Below are 17,963 nucleotides of genomic sequence, written 5' to 3' on the forward strand. Positions count from 1 at the left end.
ATAAACAAGAGCTGTTGTGAAAGCATTCAATGGCAAATACAACTATAAAAAACATTAACACAATTAGTGAACAATTAATAATAGAATAGATATCTAATTGTACAATTTTTAAAACATTGTATGCATATTTCCTATAGTTTTGAGTTTATTGAAAAATAATGAGTTCAATGTAACCTATAAAAAGGCTAATTTCGAATTAAGGTTTAGGAGCGTTAACAATCATACAGAAAGTTTAACTTTTATACATATCCTGCAGTAAGTGCATTTTGAAATGGATCCTATTATTCAAAAATGTCTAATAGTAGACACAGATTTAACGAAGATGTTGTCCTGACTTTTTACAGGAAAGAATAGCCCGAAATATTCATTAAATTGTCATCAAAATTCAGGTTATCTTTACTAATAATAAAGTTGAAATTTTCTCTGTCCGGATCTCTCTCTCTCTCTCTCTCTCTCTCTCTGTCAGGATCTCTCTCTGTCTGTCAGGATCTCTCTCTGTCTGTCAGGATCTCTCTCTGTCCGGATCTCTGCCTGTCTGTCAGGATCTCTGTGACGCGCATAGCGCCTAGACCATTCGGCCAATTTTTATGAAATTTGACACAAAGTTAGTTTGTAGCATGGAGTTATGCACCTCGAAGCGATTTTTCGAAAATTAGAAGTGGTTCTTTCTCTATTCCAATTTTAAGAACAAAATTAGCATAAGATGGATGAGTAAATTACGAAATTATCATAACGTGGAACCGTAACATGGGCACAAGCCAATTGGCGAGAAAATTCACCATACATTATTTGTAAATATACAGGCTAACCAAAAGACCATTTAATTTTCTATTGCGTGCAAAGCAGTGCGGGTACCACTAATAATACCTAAATGCACAATAGTTTAACAATCAAAACATATTGTATAAATTAAAGCAATAAAAGAGACACGCTTTTAACAACGTGTTAGTAATAAATTAAAACTTCTAATAGAATTTGCATTATGGTTTTAATTAAATTTCAAACAAACGGAGTCTGTTTTAGAGATTTGTCAGTCGTACCTGATGATTTCTAGCGCGGATGAGCCGTTCTTCAAATCGACGGTTGCTATTGGCAACGGGTGACGTCAGATTGAAAACCAAACTGCTTTAGTTTCGCGTTTCTTAAAAGTATGACTTTTCAGTCATAACAGTAATTACTTCAATAAACCAAAAGAGTGGTTTTGGAGAAAAAATATACATGATACATTTCAAAGTATTTGGGCGATGATTAGAAAACAAATTGTGTCAAACGTCGTTCCTTTGTTACAAGAATTGTCTTGATCAAACATAATAGAAAGTTTTGAAGGAGGATGGGGTTATCTAGGAGTCTCTGGTCCCGAAACCAAGAAATGAGTTGACATCTGACTTTAATAAAACTTGTGAAACCAGTTCTACATCAATTTTATACAGGGTGTTCCGTTTTAACCTGCAAGACCTCAATTTTCGCAACTGTTAGTTCTAGATGTATACTTCCAGTTGCAAAAATGTTTAAAATCAGATGCAGAGTTAAGATATTGAAAGTTTGAAGTAAAAATAAAAATGAGTCAAAAAATATGAAATTTAAATTTTTATCCGGGCCCTAGGTCCCCTAAATAATAATTAGGAAAATAATTCCCAATTAAAAACAATTCCAACACAAAAAGTTTGACAAGAGTACGACCAAGCATCACCGAGATATTAAACGCAGCATTTTGTGACTTACACCACTTTACACTCGTCGTCAATAACACCTTTTGGGGGGAAATATAGTGGTTGACAATTGTTTGAAATCATATGTGTGCATACAGTGTGGTTTTTCAAATTTTTCGAGGTTTAGTAGTGTGTTATTGCGTATCATGGCATAACTTTTCCATTCGTTTTTGAATAGCAATGAAAGCTATAAATACTTTGTTTTTTTACTTTCAACAACCTGTCATTCTTCTGAAAGAGCTATAAGTTCCAATCTCATCTTCTGTATAATCCCTTAAAATTTTGAACTAGAATAATTCCTTGAGTTTTGGTCGCACAAATGTCAAATGTTTTGTATTAGTAATGTTTTTCAATGGAGATTATTTCTCTAAATATAAGTTAGGGACCTAGGACCCGTATAAAAAGTTAAATTTTATATTTTTTGACTCAATTCTTTTTTTGCTTCAAACTTTCAATATCATGACTCTGCATCTCATTTGAATATTTTTACAATTAGAAGTATGCATCTAGGAGTAACGGTTGTAAAAAAGGGTCTTACATGTTAAACTGGAACATCCTGTATATTATATTACAATTACAACTAATTACTAATATACAGAACGAACTATTACACTTTTGTAAAATTTAACTAACTAAAATTATATTCTGCATATTTGCATATTTTAAAGTATTAAATGTCTCCTTATCAATCTGCCAGAGCTGTATAAACTGAGGCGAGTTTTCTCACAGCCGCCACAAGTGTTTCCATTGAGTTTCTGCTAAATTAATTACAGGATGTTGAACCAAGTACAAGTTTGTAGACTTTAATGCAGTTGATTAAAAGGCTTTAAAAGCTTTTCGAGCGAACAGCGTAATTTCCTTTTCTTCATCGCTCTTTGAAAGGAGTTTCGAGCTTGTAGTTTGCGGCTATAACGAAGTTTAACACTGAGATTAAGTTCACTAAAGAGTTAGGGCGGAAAATAAAGGGAAGGAAGCAAAGATCACGGTAAAATATTTCAGTTTAACTTTGTAGAAATCATTTTAGTTGGGTAGCAGAGAAGGAACAGACCCTTGCGAATGAGCAGATTTTTTTTTCTTTTTGTTTTGTTTTTGAAGTAAATCTTTTTTCTTGTATGACTAACATTCTGCTGTATAATTTCAAAGAATAAAGGGAGGGGGATATATTGCCGATATCTTATTAAATTTTTAAGATATTCATCAGGATTTTTTAATCAGTTTCCACAAATACTTGGGTGTGAATTATGAAGGTTATAAGTTACCATCTTTCGCCTGTGCACAGTGATTAATTAATTGCTTCAAACGTTCATATTTCATTAAATTTTCGTAATCTTTATTTCAAATTTTCGTATAATGATTTATTTCTATGCTGTTATATTGTCTGAAAGTTTGGTAAGTTTTGACGGAAAACTTTGCGTGTTATGCGCCACAAATCTGCGAACAAAATTAGCAATAAATTTTTAAAAAATGCTTATAGTTCCGGGAATGTAAGTGATACCTTCACGAAAATTTATGAAATATTTGTTCATAGTACACAGTTAGCGTAAAAGAATACCCCGGTTTAAAAAAAATTATTATTCATAAATTTCACTTACCACTATAATTGATGCATATGTTACCGTTAATGTATATAATGCAGTTATATATTTATAGAATACCTAGTTATTCCATGAAATAACTGATCGTGTCAATGTGTGTACTATGTTATTACTTTGACGCTTTAACTAGTTATTCTATGAAATAACTAGGTATTCTATAAATTAACTAATGGAAGACAGTTAATGTGTAAAACAAACAATTTATCTAAAATGAAATAACTAGATATTCTATGAAAAAACTAATGATAGACAAATAAAACGAAAAAGAAGCAATTTATCTAATTTATGCTGCGTATAAATGGTATTTATGGAAACGTACCATAAAATCATTTGTTACAACAAGGATTACTAAAAGGACGGCAATATACGTGCAAGCAATCAATTAACCGGAATGAACTGGCGCCAACACGCTAAACAAGTCCTCTCCCTATGGCCTGAAATAGTTCAAAAAAGTAGTAGCGGTGGATGGTAAATGTATTCGTTGTGCAAGATATATGATATAGATTATTTTATATTTTAACGGTCTTCAGATCGTTATTCTATGAAATGACTAGTTAAAACATGAAATACAAGAGAGTTTTACACTTTAACGGACACGATCAGTTATTCTATGAAATAACTAGGCATTCTATAAAATAACGATTTTCATACTTTAACGGTAACACATACAAATAAAGATAAACTTTCGATGTTTTTTTGAACGGACGTAACTACTTAAGCGAGCACGTTCGGCGCTAGCGCAGCCAGAAATTTCTTCTGGAGGGGGTTTTATGGTCAAAGGAGTACGTGTATTTACTACTGTAATAGGATTGGCAACAACGTTAAAACCAAGACCTCTGGAGGTTGCTTTACCCCCCAAATCCATTGATACAATGGACATTTCGCGGCACCCTTCGCTTCCATCTGCGGCACCCCAGAGTGCCCACTTTAGGAACCCCTGCTTTAGACGATATTTTAAGCAGTGCTTAGTTTGCTAGCGTTCGGATCATATTGTCTGTCTTTCACGAGAAAAGCTCCCGCCTTCAAGTCTAAGCCCGTCTACTGCCATAGAAACGGACTTCGTTCATTTTCTGCAAGGGTTAGCAAAAAAGCTTTTTGGTGCCATTTCACCACTCGTCTGCTCACTATTGTGGTGTCGTACGGGTTTTTAAAACATCAAGTTTCCCTTGGAAAAAATGAGACGCACCTCGTTACTATAGCAGTACACAGGCGCAGATATTTCGGCGGTAGCTTTTCTCGTGATGGTCGGATAGTAAGAATCTTTTTTTTTTCTACAAAATCCATGTAAAACATTGAGCATTTGAAGCTCACTCGCCATTTTTTCTTTTTCTTTTCTTTTTTACATTTTTTATTTTATATTTATTCCATCAATAATCCAAGTTTATACTCATGGGTCTTTTAACTGGAACTTTAAGCGAAAACGAAATACTCCACCGTTCTGAATTGACATCCTTGACATTTATAACATATAAGTTAAAGAAATTTCTCTGCAAGTCCATTACAAATTACATGATATTTGAAACTACTTAATCATAATAAGCATACAGTTGAAGCAACAAAAAAATGTATTTCTCCAATTACATAACTTTTGAAAGCTTTTAAAGGATGCAAAACCTAACAGATATTCACACCAATACGCTACAGGAAAAGCATAAAATACGATATTCATTAATTAACTCCAGAACTAATTTATTTACGGAGAAACACATTTAATAGAGAGCGACATCAGCCAATGTAAGGCATATCCGTGAAATTACCTTGAAATGTTTAATCCAAGCTCAATAAGAGCTCTTCACGTCAAAATGAGTGTCAAGTCTTAACTCCCTGATTTATTTACGGCCTCAGTCAGAGCGCAGGATATAGTCTAAGTTTGTTGACAGTGTTACTTAATGCTTTAGCTCCAATGTTGTGCCGAGAAGTGATATTTTTGTTGAGGACTTATTGCATTTAGAATTTTATTTCAGTAAAAAAAAAAGAAAAAAAACGAGCTTATGTGTGCATCACATGACTTCCTTTTACACCAATTTAATGTTATTTCCCCATTATTGGAAAATTTAATCTGATTCAATAGTTAACTCTCTAATTATCACCAACAGTGGCCAATTTGAAACCAGATTTAAAAAAAAAAAATCGCCAAATTTGTCGCCAAGTTGGCGACAAAATTTGGCGACCAAAAGAATGGCGATATATTGCCAAGTCTTCACCGAATTATAACACCACTTGAGTTTGCTTCGAAATTAACAATGATTTCCCCCCAAAAAGGTGTGAAACACGGCCTTTGGAACATCCGAATGCAACCAAAAAGGGAGGTGCACAACTAAGACCCCACTACGTACCAAATTTCAGGAGTCTACGTACCGAATTTAACTTTCTAGGACATACCTTTTTTTAGTTATGCGACAAACATCTGCACATACGCACATACATGCATACGTACATACGGACGTCACGAGAAAAATCGTTGTGTAATTAACTCGGGGAATGTCAAAATGCATATTTTGGGTGTCTTAGGCACTTATCCGCGTGTGATCGGGTTGAGAAGAAAACTCAACATTAATTCGGGAGTGAGCAAAATGGAAATTAAGACCGAATTTTGAATGAAATTTTTTTCGCGAATACTATACTTCTTTTTTTGTAAAAGGAAGTACAAAATAGGGGACGATTTAAGCTATTTGGAGGAAAAGAATATACAAAGTGTCCAAAGAAAAATTCTGGGGTTTTAAAAAAACGTTTCGATTTGATGGTATGAGTGAGATCAGATCAGTTAATTTTGAAGAATCTAGAAGATAATTTTTTATATACACACCGACTTCGGTTTGTTTTCTCTACACTAGGCAGCGCTGCACGTCATTTACCTTAAAGTCACGTAGAAAATTTTATTAATAGTGCTGTCTACTGTTACATGTTAGAAGAGCACGATTTCCTTCAAGTGGTTGATTTTGAGGTAGAGAAGGTCCTGCACTATAAAAAAAATTTCGAAACGTTGCCCGTTTTTTCCGAGAATCACTCCGAGACTTCAGTTTTTCACCAGTTTACTGTGAAAAACAAGTATTTTGGTGAAAATTTTCCTGAATTGTTACAAGTAATATACTGGTCAGAATAGCTAAAATATCATTAGCGACCGGTGTGAAGATATGATCTCCCTTTTTGTTTGATATTTTCCTTTCAACTTAGATACGTCCATTCCAAATTAGTTGAGCCTCAAACGAGAGCGAACTACAATCTCTGGATATTATAGTTTTGAAATAATTGTTATCCAATAAGCTGGATGGCATTTGCTTACAATGAAGCTCAGTGGCTCAGCGTTTCCACGCAGCAGACACGGGTTGGGCACGGTCAACTCAGCACTTCATCCCTTTAGTGGGTTATAAAATTAGTACCAAGCGTGTTTGGGAGCTAAACCCGAAAGTATTCGCGTTCGGCTGCCCATCTAACCGAAACAATTTACACTGAAGCTTTGCATCCAGGGCCTTCGGTCAAGAAAACTGAGATTGACGCTGTAAGCTTTGGCCCCCATGTGCTGTTGTGCCCCAGATTTCAGATTTTTTTTAATGGCAATTCTGCCTTAGCTTCGGTCATATTTGCTAAAATGCTTTAGGAGCCTTCCTGGTAAATCAGGATGTCTGCTAGTTATTTAGTAAACTCACTATAAACCAAACTGAGCTATTACTGTGAACATTTGCGTGAATTTCTTTGAAAAGTACCCAATTTTTTCCCAGACACGTGCCTGGCTTTCTTTCACTGAGAAAGTTACTGAATTCTTCAAGAAGGTTGCCGTCTTTAGTATGAAACTTTTCCATTTTCTGCCAGATACATGAACGTCATAAATTTTAGGACACTCCAGTTACTAGGAACTATTATTTTCTGGGAACGTTTCTAATTTTTTTCTTACACAGTGACTAATGCAGAGATGCCAAAAAATGCCATCTGATACATTTTTTTTAACACTATTCTATTAACTATTGATACAAATTAGGTTTTATCCTTTGATATTCCAGTATTAATTGTTGTGAAAAGCTTTTGGACTTTTTTAAGCTTAAAAGGGTTTTAAAGTAATAGAAAATTTGTATTTTCTGCAAAACGAACTTTATTCTTTTATTTCAAAACGATAAAAAAACACCCTTCTATTTCTTTTTACATAGCAAAAGAATGATTTAAATATTCTACAAAAAACAAAAACAAAAAAATGATGCAGACCGTAGTAGGTACTCCGGAGATATGACTTATTTAATCTCCTAATTGAAAACTCATAAAAACTAATTTTAGATAAAGTGTTCGCAACACCCAACTATTCACAAGATACTTTCTATTATTTACACTGAAAGAGAAAAGTATTAGCTTGAAATTGATACCAAATTAAGCTTAAATGGTTGAAAAATAAATAAATAAGAGTAATTTTTTTCTAAATCTGTGCTAATCCAGTGGCACCAAAAAATGATCAGAAATCGAATTTTTGAAAAAATTCTCCAAAACGTAATTTTTATTCAAAAAAAAATCTTTAAAAAAATAATTTGGGCTTATCTCATATAACTATTCTTAAAAAAATAATGGATGAAATCGGAGACATGACGGCACATGGCATTATGCGATTTGACGTGAAATGTAACACTGGGGGACGGGGAGTGGGAGCAATTGAAATTTATACCAAATTTAAGTGAAATTTCTTTTGCGATTACAATACTTGAAATGGAAAAACAGCATAAATACAGCACAAATAATCAAGAAAATATAGCATACAGAAATTTGTGAATGACATTTCCAACACAAAAAAAAAAAAAAAAAAAAAGTTGTGAGAGTGTTCTCTCAGAAAAATTTCGCTCTGCATTGAGCACTTTTGCAGTGATGGAGAAGCTTGATTTAGCTACTTACTGTATTTACTGTATTTACTTGATAATTTGTGCTTTATTTTTCTCCATTTCAATCATATTGTTGCAAATTCTGCAAATAGTAATTTTTTTTGTGATTAATTTGTTGTAATCTAGCTAACGTTGGCGTTTATTCCATAATCTTTCATCTAAAATTATCTTAGTATCGTAACTTGTAAATAGTTTCTTGTAATGTACATACAACCCCCTAACATTCGACTGAAGTGTACGTTCCCCCCATTTCTGAACGATAAGGTTTGTGAATGGAATAAAAAAGAAGATATGAGAAATTTGTAGAACTTTGTAGGATTTTCTAGATATTTCTTCGCTCGGTATAAAACGCAGGGCATCTTGTGAATGGGAGAGTTAGTTGGTTTCCTTTCTAACTGTGGAGTTTCGTTTCTCGTTGCGCTTCGCGCTGTGTTATTGCGTATTTTGATGTAAATACGTGATTTACCGTTGAGTTTATGGTGTTACTTGATATTTCCATAATTGCTATGGTTAATTTAGCAGTTGTTAAAGATATTTCTTGTACATATTTGTAAAGAAATCTCCTGTGTTTTCTCAAGAACTGTGTCGTCATTTTAAAGAAAGTTTAAAGTTGCACCGGACTTGTAACAATATTTTAGCACAAAGCTTATTGGACCAGTTTTTATTTACTGCTGCTTTTACTATGTAACAGGAAGTTAAACTTATTTTTCAGCAGAATGATAAGGTTGATAAATTATCATAAATAATTTTCTTCTGAGAACATATTCTTGCAAATAATTCTACCTCAGCTGCTGATTCATCTTCTAAGAATGAGCATGCCTAAGGTTTCTTGATAGATTACAAACCCCAACCACTACATTAATAATCTAATTATACTCTTACAATTAAGAAGAAAGGCATTACTGTTTCCATAGAATGTATCTTTTCAGTGAAGATATCATCCATTTAATTTTGATCCTAAGGAACATGAATTACACTGTCATAAGAAACAATGTCCTTTCTGCTTTTCAGAGGATTTCTATCGCGATATTAGAAGCTTTGTATGCCACAAATGAGGGATTGTTCGCAGAGAAGTTTTTCCGGAAGGACCGTGTTTAATAAGTTGCAGATGAGAAATATTCCATTAATTTAGATATGGATAACTTTCAGTTGGACTTGCGGAAATACTACTGAGTGTATACTACGCTCTAAATTAATTTCTTACCTTTATTAGGGTGCATATTAGATACACAATATTGGCCAACATGATAATATTGAACATTGAAACACGGATGTTATTGTAACATCGCCCGATTAAATGTTGCTGTAAGACATCGATACTCCAAACTAGTGAATTTCTTCCACATAAATACATGTGGATTACTTTGCAAAAAATATTCTTTTTAATTTATTTCATACACAAACACATGTGGCAGTAGTTAAAAAATATAGGAATTGTTCTAATTGAGTAACCGAATTCAAATTAAATAGAAAGAGTAAATAGCATAAATACTCGTACATAAACCAACAGCATCTTACACGTGTTTCTATTGTTAATAGTCGACGAATACGAGCAAGTGTTTCGTCCTCCCCCCCCATCCCTCGCGTGCATAATAATACCCAGAAGTTGTTATTTTTGCGTCTTAGCTTGCAAAAAAAGAAAAAAAAAAACAGCACACACACTTTCTAGCATCGTGCTCTCCTGCATTATATCAATTTTTACGTCTTGAATTGAAATTATGCTTTTTGCAATAAGGAATAGCGATAAGACCCTACTTGTTGGGTTTCTTGTTTCTACAAAAATGGCTTCCATCAAAATCATAATCGCAGAAAATATAATGTGATTTCATGACGTCCAAAGTCAAATGAATGCAAGGGGCTAGATGCTGGATGTTGCGTACTGCATGCTAAATTTGTCTAAGGAGGATTACGTAACGTCAAGAGAGTCGGGTATAAATAAAACCGATTTAAGGGGACATGAAAGTCATCGTCCAGGAAGAGCATCCAATAGCAGAGGTTGGCAGAGTTTGTGACTCGCGGAGGCACAGCGTTCAAAAGGGGTTGCGCGTTAACTTCAATCAAGTGAGCAAATCGTGATTTCTTTAAAAAATAAATAAATAAATAAATAAATAAAAGTTTACAAATTTAAAAAAAAAAGAGAATATATGATACTTTACTTACAAGCATTTTTTTCTTTCTATTTCGTCAAAAATAAAAAGGTTTACACGTTTTTGTTTAAAATCTTTATGGCGTATGTATTTTAAAATCTGTGTTTGTTTTACTTTCAAATAGAATCCAATGAGATTTTCGTGTATCCTTAAATTTTAAATACATTATACGTTGAACACATTCTTTTTTTCGTTTGCATTTGTTTTAACGACATTATTAGGGATTTAAGTATTTTTTAATGCTAAATTACCGATCCAAAGGAGGGAAATTTAGGTGATTATAAGGTGAAATAGGGGAAGTGAGTTGAGATTTTTATTTGCAAGGACAATACTTCGTTCACTTCTTACAAGAAAGCAAAAAGACGCTTAATTTCAGAATTACATGTCATAAAGTAGTATGATGTGGCCAGTAAAAAACTGTCTTCCCAAATCAGTATTATGAGTTCTTAGATGCAACGACTAACCGCCTCATGTGATCGCTAGTACAAAAAAAAAAGGTCAAAATGGACACAAGACACCTCAAAACGACAAATCCATCAAAATCAAACAACATTTCACGAGTCCAGTACTTTCTTCTATACATTAGAAATATAAGAAACTAAAAATAAAGCTATCCTGCAAGAACGGGTGATGAAAATGACTTCTAAATCTAATAAGAGCATTCTAATTCTCCGATCTTTTTACTTCCTTTTACAAAAAAGGAAGTATTAGCAAAAAAAATTTCGCTCAAAAATCGGCCTTTAATTTCCATTTTGCACACCCAAATGAATGTTGAGTTGTTTTTTTTTTTTTTTTCTACCCGACCACAAGTACATATGTACCTAGAGAACGTATATACGCCCGAAATATCCATTTTGAAGTTTCCCGAGTTAATTACAACATGTTTTCTCTTGACGTCTATATGTACGTATGTATGTGTGTATGTGTGGATGTATGTCGCATAACTCAAGAACGGTATGTCCTAGAAAGTTGAAATTTGGTACGTAGACTCCTAGTGGGTTCTAGTTCTGCACCTCTTTTTTGGTTGCATTCGGGTGTTTCTAAAGGGGTCTTTTGCACATTTTTGGGGGGAATTCATTGTTAATTTCGATGCAAACTCAAGCGGTGTTATAATTTGGCAGACACTTGGTGATATATCGCCAGTCTTTTGGTCGCCAATTTTGTCGCCAACTTGGCAACAAATTTGGTGATTTTTTTTTTAAATCTGGTTTCAATGTGGCCATTGTTGGTGATATTTAGAGAGTTAGAGAGAGAATCACATTAAAATTGCAATAATAGGGAAATAACATAAAATTGGTGTGAAAGGAAGTCATGTGATGCACACATCAGCTCGTTTAGTGCTACTGTTTCAAAAAACAAGTAAACAGCGCAGACGATGACTGAACTAAATAATGCCAAATAAATGTATGGAAATTCAGACGATAAATTAAATTAACAGAAAATTATTGTAATGCATTGCAGACGAAAAATGTAAAAAAAAACAGCGGTAACATATTGTGAAAAAGTTATTTTATTTTATAACTTTTTCAATTTTAGCTTCTATCACTTTATTTTTGTCATAGTTTATGGATTAATAATAATTGTACTTTTATCTTAACTCTTTACATGAATTTACTATAATATGAACTAAATATAAGATAAATTCTTGCAAACTGTGAGAAGCATTCAATATTCTGCTAAGAGCTAAAATGAACGGTGCAGAAGCTTGTAAAGCTTTCCACGAAAATGGCTCTTTAATTACGTTAAAGCTTTAACCCTTATTCAGACAAGCACCGGTCTCATAAGGTAATTATAATTCACAGCCAGTCGACAGCTTACTAATGAAGTTGATTAAAAGGTTCTAGAAATTGCGAAAGCTAATAACCTTTGCTTTATCACTGAATGCGAAAAAGGGTGTGTCATGCTGTGACACTGACATGAAAAGTTCTTCGCCAAAACCTCATACTTCACTAACTTCCTTTCTAATTTAGTATTATGAAATGTTTTTGCTTGTACACTTATATGGTAATCCTGATGTACAGAGAACTACAGGAATTGTGTCAAAACGAACAACATTTAAATAGCTACATTTAATTCAAAAACCTTTGAAACGATGAAGGTATCCCCCAGCCTGGATTGACAGGGCCTATAACTAGACTTGCCAGACATCCTGGTTTGAGTGGGACAGTACCGGTTTTCAGGTTAAAATCCTTGGTGTCCCGGGCCGGTTTACTTCATATGCGTCCCGGTGAAAGATAAATTTGATTACAGATGACCAAAAAAGGCAAAAAATAATTAACTGGGAAGGATTATCTTGGATAATTACTTTGTCAGTTGTAACATTGACTTGAAACATTAATATCGGATTAGCTTGTGAGGATTTTTATAATTTTAAAACCAAAAAAGACTTTCTAAAAAAAGTCCTTGCCAATGAAAAACGTATGTAAATATTGTTCAATATTTTATTCTTCCTTCAAAGTGTTTCTTTTCACTACAATAACTTGCTTGCGTCATTTCTTTCCCCCCTTGTTTTAGGTTCATAATTGTTAACCATTTATGTACTCATAGCATTGAGGATGAACTGTCCTGTAAAATAACCTTAAATGCCACAGCCAGTGGTGTGTACCCTTTTGAATACTCGCGACGTTGGAGTGGGGGGTGGGGGGCATGCCAGTGTCCCGGTTGAACATTTCAGAAATCTGCCAAGCCTACCTATAACTCAAGTAATTCAAAAAAATAAGAGAAATAGGAGCAGATTGATACAATTAGATACGTGTGCCTCGATTTGTCTTCGTAGACCAACTTCATTCCTTTAAGTAAGTTACTTACGGAAGTGATCATAATCTTCAAAGGGGAAAGTCGGGTTCCAAGAATGTTGCTCTGTTTTAATGATCTTCTCGAGGATACTTTGTTTTCATGATTAATTTTCAACTTAAACGTATATTTTGCCAAAGAAATAGAAAAATGTTAAGTGGGAAAAAAAAAACCTCTCATTCACGATTGATTGATTGGACAGTGGTCTTGGCATATTTAAACCGGTAACTTAAAAACAAATAAATAAATTTATTTACAAATCAACGTTTAGTGCGCAAATAGCAAAACAAATTGCAGTTTCTATCACTACTAGAAAATCGCTCGTCAAGGTATGACGGGTGAAAACTGTCTCTTAACTGGAACGAAGCCATTGCTTGTTTAGTGATACATTGACAGTTGAAACTTTAACCCTAACTCCAGTGGATTAACCCTAAATTACAGTAGATAGCGTTCATTGTGCACCACTTTTTCGTTTCTTCATTCTCCTAAAATGACAATTTTACCAGTAAAACAGTTAAGATACCGGATTCAGTTCAGCCTCGTCAAAATAAAGTATTTCCCTACATGTCAAACATTGCCAAAAAATATCATCAAATTATCATGCCGTGGAGCAAGTTTCATTGTTGATGACGTCAGGGGCGTTACTCGATCATTCGCTATTATATACATGAGGATTTGTGTGCTTAATTTTGCTTTGATTTAGTTTATTTATTTATTTATTTGTTTATTTTTTGTATTTACTATTTTTACATTAACATGAAAGTTTTACTTCTGAAATTCGCAAACTCACAGTAAAGAATAAATTACTCAAATGCTTTTTAGTAATAAAATTTTGCACTTACTTAATTTAGTTAACGAACATATAATCTGATTATATCCCTAATATCTCCTCTGATTTCTGTAAGCAAATCTAGTCACGCAGGTTGGAAATACAAGAATATGAAAACAAACGTGAACTCTCATGTTAAAGAAGAAACTTATCGCATTTTATAGCTAATGCACCTCGGAACAATAAGTCTGATAAATCTCCTCGCGGATAGGCTCTTTAATTACGTTAAACTTTAAATCTTAACCAGACGGAAACAATCTCCTGAGGTAATTATGATCAGAATCCAGACGAGAAGCTTTTAATGAAGTTGATTAAGAACCGTAAAGATTGCGAAAAGTTGATAACCTTTGATTTATTTGAGAAAAATAATGTAGCGATTGATGTTGCACTGTTCAGAAAGTTTTGTGGTTAATTTAATGGCTACCTCCATTTTTTTATTTCCTCTTAGTTATGATTAACTTCTACTACACGTTTATGACATAAATAAACCCATTAAAAGCGGCGAAGAATGTTTTCCCATTTAAAATGGTTAAGGAACATCACGAAATGTTCAGAAAAATTATACCATACAATTAAAAAAAAATAAAGCTCAAATATATACTTCCGTGTGCAGGTAAAGGGCAATTACTGCAAATTTTCCTCTTTTTTTTTCTTTTCATTTTTTTCATCTATTGTGCGTTAGCTTTATTGCACAAACTGGCTTATTTGGTTTCTGCTGAAAAAAAAGCACAGAAAAAAAGAGAAAAGAAAAGTATAATTCCAAAATTTCCATATTGTTAGTATTGAATCCAAAACATGTTTGTTCAAAGATCTCAAAAACTCATTTCTGCAGATACTGACGGTTAACTGTCCACTGCAGTATAGTACTTTAATTCTTATCGGCAACCATGCTCTTTATGCTCTTTTTGATTGATTGATTCATGGGTGTTTCAGAGGTTTTTGCATATTCTACGAGACGAGGCTTGTACCCCAGCAGATAGAAGGATTGACATCCCGGAACAGGGAGCATCAGTGAGAAGACAACAGAATAGATGGTGGTGCCATCTATGGACAGTTCGAGAATTTAGAACCAGGCCAGAAGGCGAATAACTTTCTGGTCTGGCACCCCCTATCGTTTCATTTGGAGGACATTGTGACCACGAACATATTTCACGTCGCCCAGTCACCATTAATGACGGCGGTAGATCTTCAAGCGAGGATCGAACCCCAGACTCTCCGGCCCCAAGTCCAATGCCTTACCGATCAGGACACCACGGCCCACCATGCTTTTTTTATTTCAGAATCGATATTCTTAAGCATTAAATTAACAATCTAAGTCAGGGCTCTCCAACCTACTGCCCGCGGACCGGATCCGGCCCGCGAACTGATTTTATGCGGCCCGCGGGAAGCTTACAAATTTTTTTCTGGAACAGTCTCGTTGTAAATACAATTGATATATTACTTTTAATTACAAATAATTTCATAAAATCTTTTTACCATTAATTTAAATCCTTTTTTATTACCGTCAACTACGTTTGCAGCATCCATATCTCTTTTTGCTCTTTCCTCTTTCCTCTTTTCTCCGCGCCACATTCTCTTGTTAGTCGCCTGGCATGAGAGTATTTCCTGGCCCCAGGGAAAACATGTGCTCCATTTTACAGTTCTCCACCAGGAAAAGACTTTCTTAAAAATTCATGCTAGAGCTATGTTTTCTCTTTTTGCATCCACTTACAAGTGTGAACAGACATTTTAAAAATTAAAGTATGTTGAATCTAAGTATAGATTTTCTTTATCAGACGAACATTTAAAATCACTCTTAATGATCGGAACTACGAAGTTCGTCCCTGAATGAACTGAAATTTTTAGCAGTACACAAATGCAATATTCTCATTATTATTTTAACTTTTTAAAAATGTTTAAAAAGCTTTACACGTGTTGTGTTCTCATTTATTTCCAAATTTTTAATCGTCATAAACTCATTGAAATAAATTTGTAGTGCATTGCAATAATTTTGTCTTGTATCACTCACTCCTCTCACGCCTTTAAAAGAAAAGAAAAAAACTTCACTTTATTTTGTGACAAAGAATACTTTTTATTTCAGTTTCCTGAACGGTTCTAAATTTTACAAGACTCCCTATCGTCATGTAATTAGAGATTTATGGGCACATAAAATATAATTTAATTTAGCTGATAGCAAATATGTATAAGGAAATATAACAACTTAGAAACAATCCCGAAAATTTTCAAAAACAACCACTGAGCGCTTAATAAAAAAAAATCGCGATGTATGGATGGGGGCGAGGGGGGGGGGGTACTAAAAAGACCATATGAGCTAAAATATTGTTGGTCTGGCCCGCCTCGCCTCCAAAATTTTACAATGTGGCTCGTGAGTGAAAAAGGTTGGAGACCTTTGATCTTAGTCATAGTTAGGGTTTAACTTGTGTCTGATATCACGGGAGTTTAACTCTTGTATTTCTTTCTATTTTTTGACATTTTTTACATACAAGGAGATTCAGAAAGGAATCCTCATCAGTGAAGTGACATAACAACGAAAAAGTGACAGAAAGAAAGGTTAAACAAATCGAGTAGTGGTCAAACAGGTATGGATTTGTTACACACCAGTTTCCAAATATAATTCCGAGATTGGACATCAGAGAGCGCAACAGTCACAAGTGTTTTTTAAAGACGTGTATTAAGGTGCTTTTTGTACAGAGGTCAAATCAGATTGAAGCGATTTTTTATTCGAAGTCACCTGTCTCACATGACTCTTTACGATTTGTTTACTCTATTTAGAGGCTCCTCAATGGGAGATCACGGGAGGTCACTGTGACCTCCCCAAAATTTCTTTATTCACTAAATTTTGTCTGAAGATTCGGCAAAACTATCATTATTTGGCAAAATTTAGAGTTCTGTTTGGCAAAATTACATCATTCGACGAAGGAGTTTTATTCGGGAAAATTATCATTCGGTTAAATTTAGAGTTCCAATCGGCAAAATTATCATTATTCGACAAAATTCGGTATTCTATCCGGCAAACTGAGAATTTGCACTCTCCTAAAAATTACGACTTCCTGACTCTTTACGATCAAACAAATTGCCTCATAATTTTGGGCTTCGTTCAATTGAATATTAAATCAACAAATGCGATCAAACTTTTTTACTCGGTAGTAAGTACATTCTCAAGATGTTAGGTTGTCTGTGTTAGGATGTCCTAACACCTTTAAACCTAACACCTTGAGAGTTACAAAATTCAACAGAAGCAATAGCCAGGGGCACATTTTTCGACCGTTATATTTGCACCCAGTTAAAATGCTAGCCTTCTCGAAAATTGAGGGTATTAGAAGAAACTGGAGGCCAGCTACAAAGTGGTTAGACAGTGTAGAAAAAGATTTAAAGATTTTGGAAATAAACGAGTGGAGAAATCTAGCAGAAAGTCGTATCGCCTAAAAGTGCGCCAGAGAAAGCCTTGGCCTGCACCAGGCTGTAATGCCGCTGAAGAAGAAGTAAATAAACCCAATGTGCACTCTAAAAAGCAAATCTAATAAGTCATTATTAGCTGCAAAACCTGTAATGTTTAAATCTTATAAATACTATAAGTTTCATAAACTAATAGCTTAAAACTTAATAATCAGAAGCTACTGCAAACCGCTATACTGTAAATTTGTGTAAGAATACATAAATTTTGTGATGCGTTAACGCTCGATGAATATACGTATTTATAGTGTGTTCAATTAACGTCGCTATTGCCATGAACTCAAGCCAACGACCACTGAAAACTGAATTTTTAAAAAATAGCACAATTTCTGGATTGCTTGAAATCATCCTCCTGCTTGTAAACATCATTTAAATTATAAAGAGCTTGATCCGTAGCAAGTTACCTGCAATCCTGCTATATCAGCAGCAGATGGCGCATCTACTCCAGTGATGTAAATTCCCAGTCCATATTCAGCTCCTCCTCGTATCATTAAGCCTAAGGTCAAGTCATCTTCTACCGCAACGATCACCTGAAAAATAAATTGTAAAATTCATTTTAGCATTCGTCTTTAATTCAATAG

The 17,963-nt window shown here is 34.1% G+C and overlaps 1 protein-coding gene across 1 annotated transcript in view; it reads right to left on the bottom strand.

Moving 5' to 3' along the window:
* LOC129223192 (PDZ domain-containing protein 7-like) overlaps positions 1 to 17,963 on the bottom strand; it is a 314,458-nt gene that overhangs the window by 227,384 nt on the left and 69,111 nt on the right. The window contains exon 3 of the mRNA XM_054857759.1: positions 17,787 to 17,912. Coding sequence (XP_054713734.1) covers positions 17,787 to 17,912 — 126 coding nt within the window. The remainder of the gene's footprint in view (positions 1 to 17,786; positions 17,913 to 17,963) is intronic.

The sequence above is a fragment of the Uloborus diversus genome, chromosome 5 (assembly GCF_026930045.1).
Source record: "Uloborus diversus isolate 005 chromosome 5, Udiv.v.3.1, whole genome shotgun sequence".
In the NCBI taxonomy this organism is placed as follows: Eukaryota; Metazoa; Arthropoda; class Arachnida; order Araneae; family Uloboridae; genus Uloborus; species Uloborus diversus.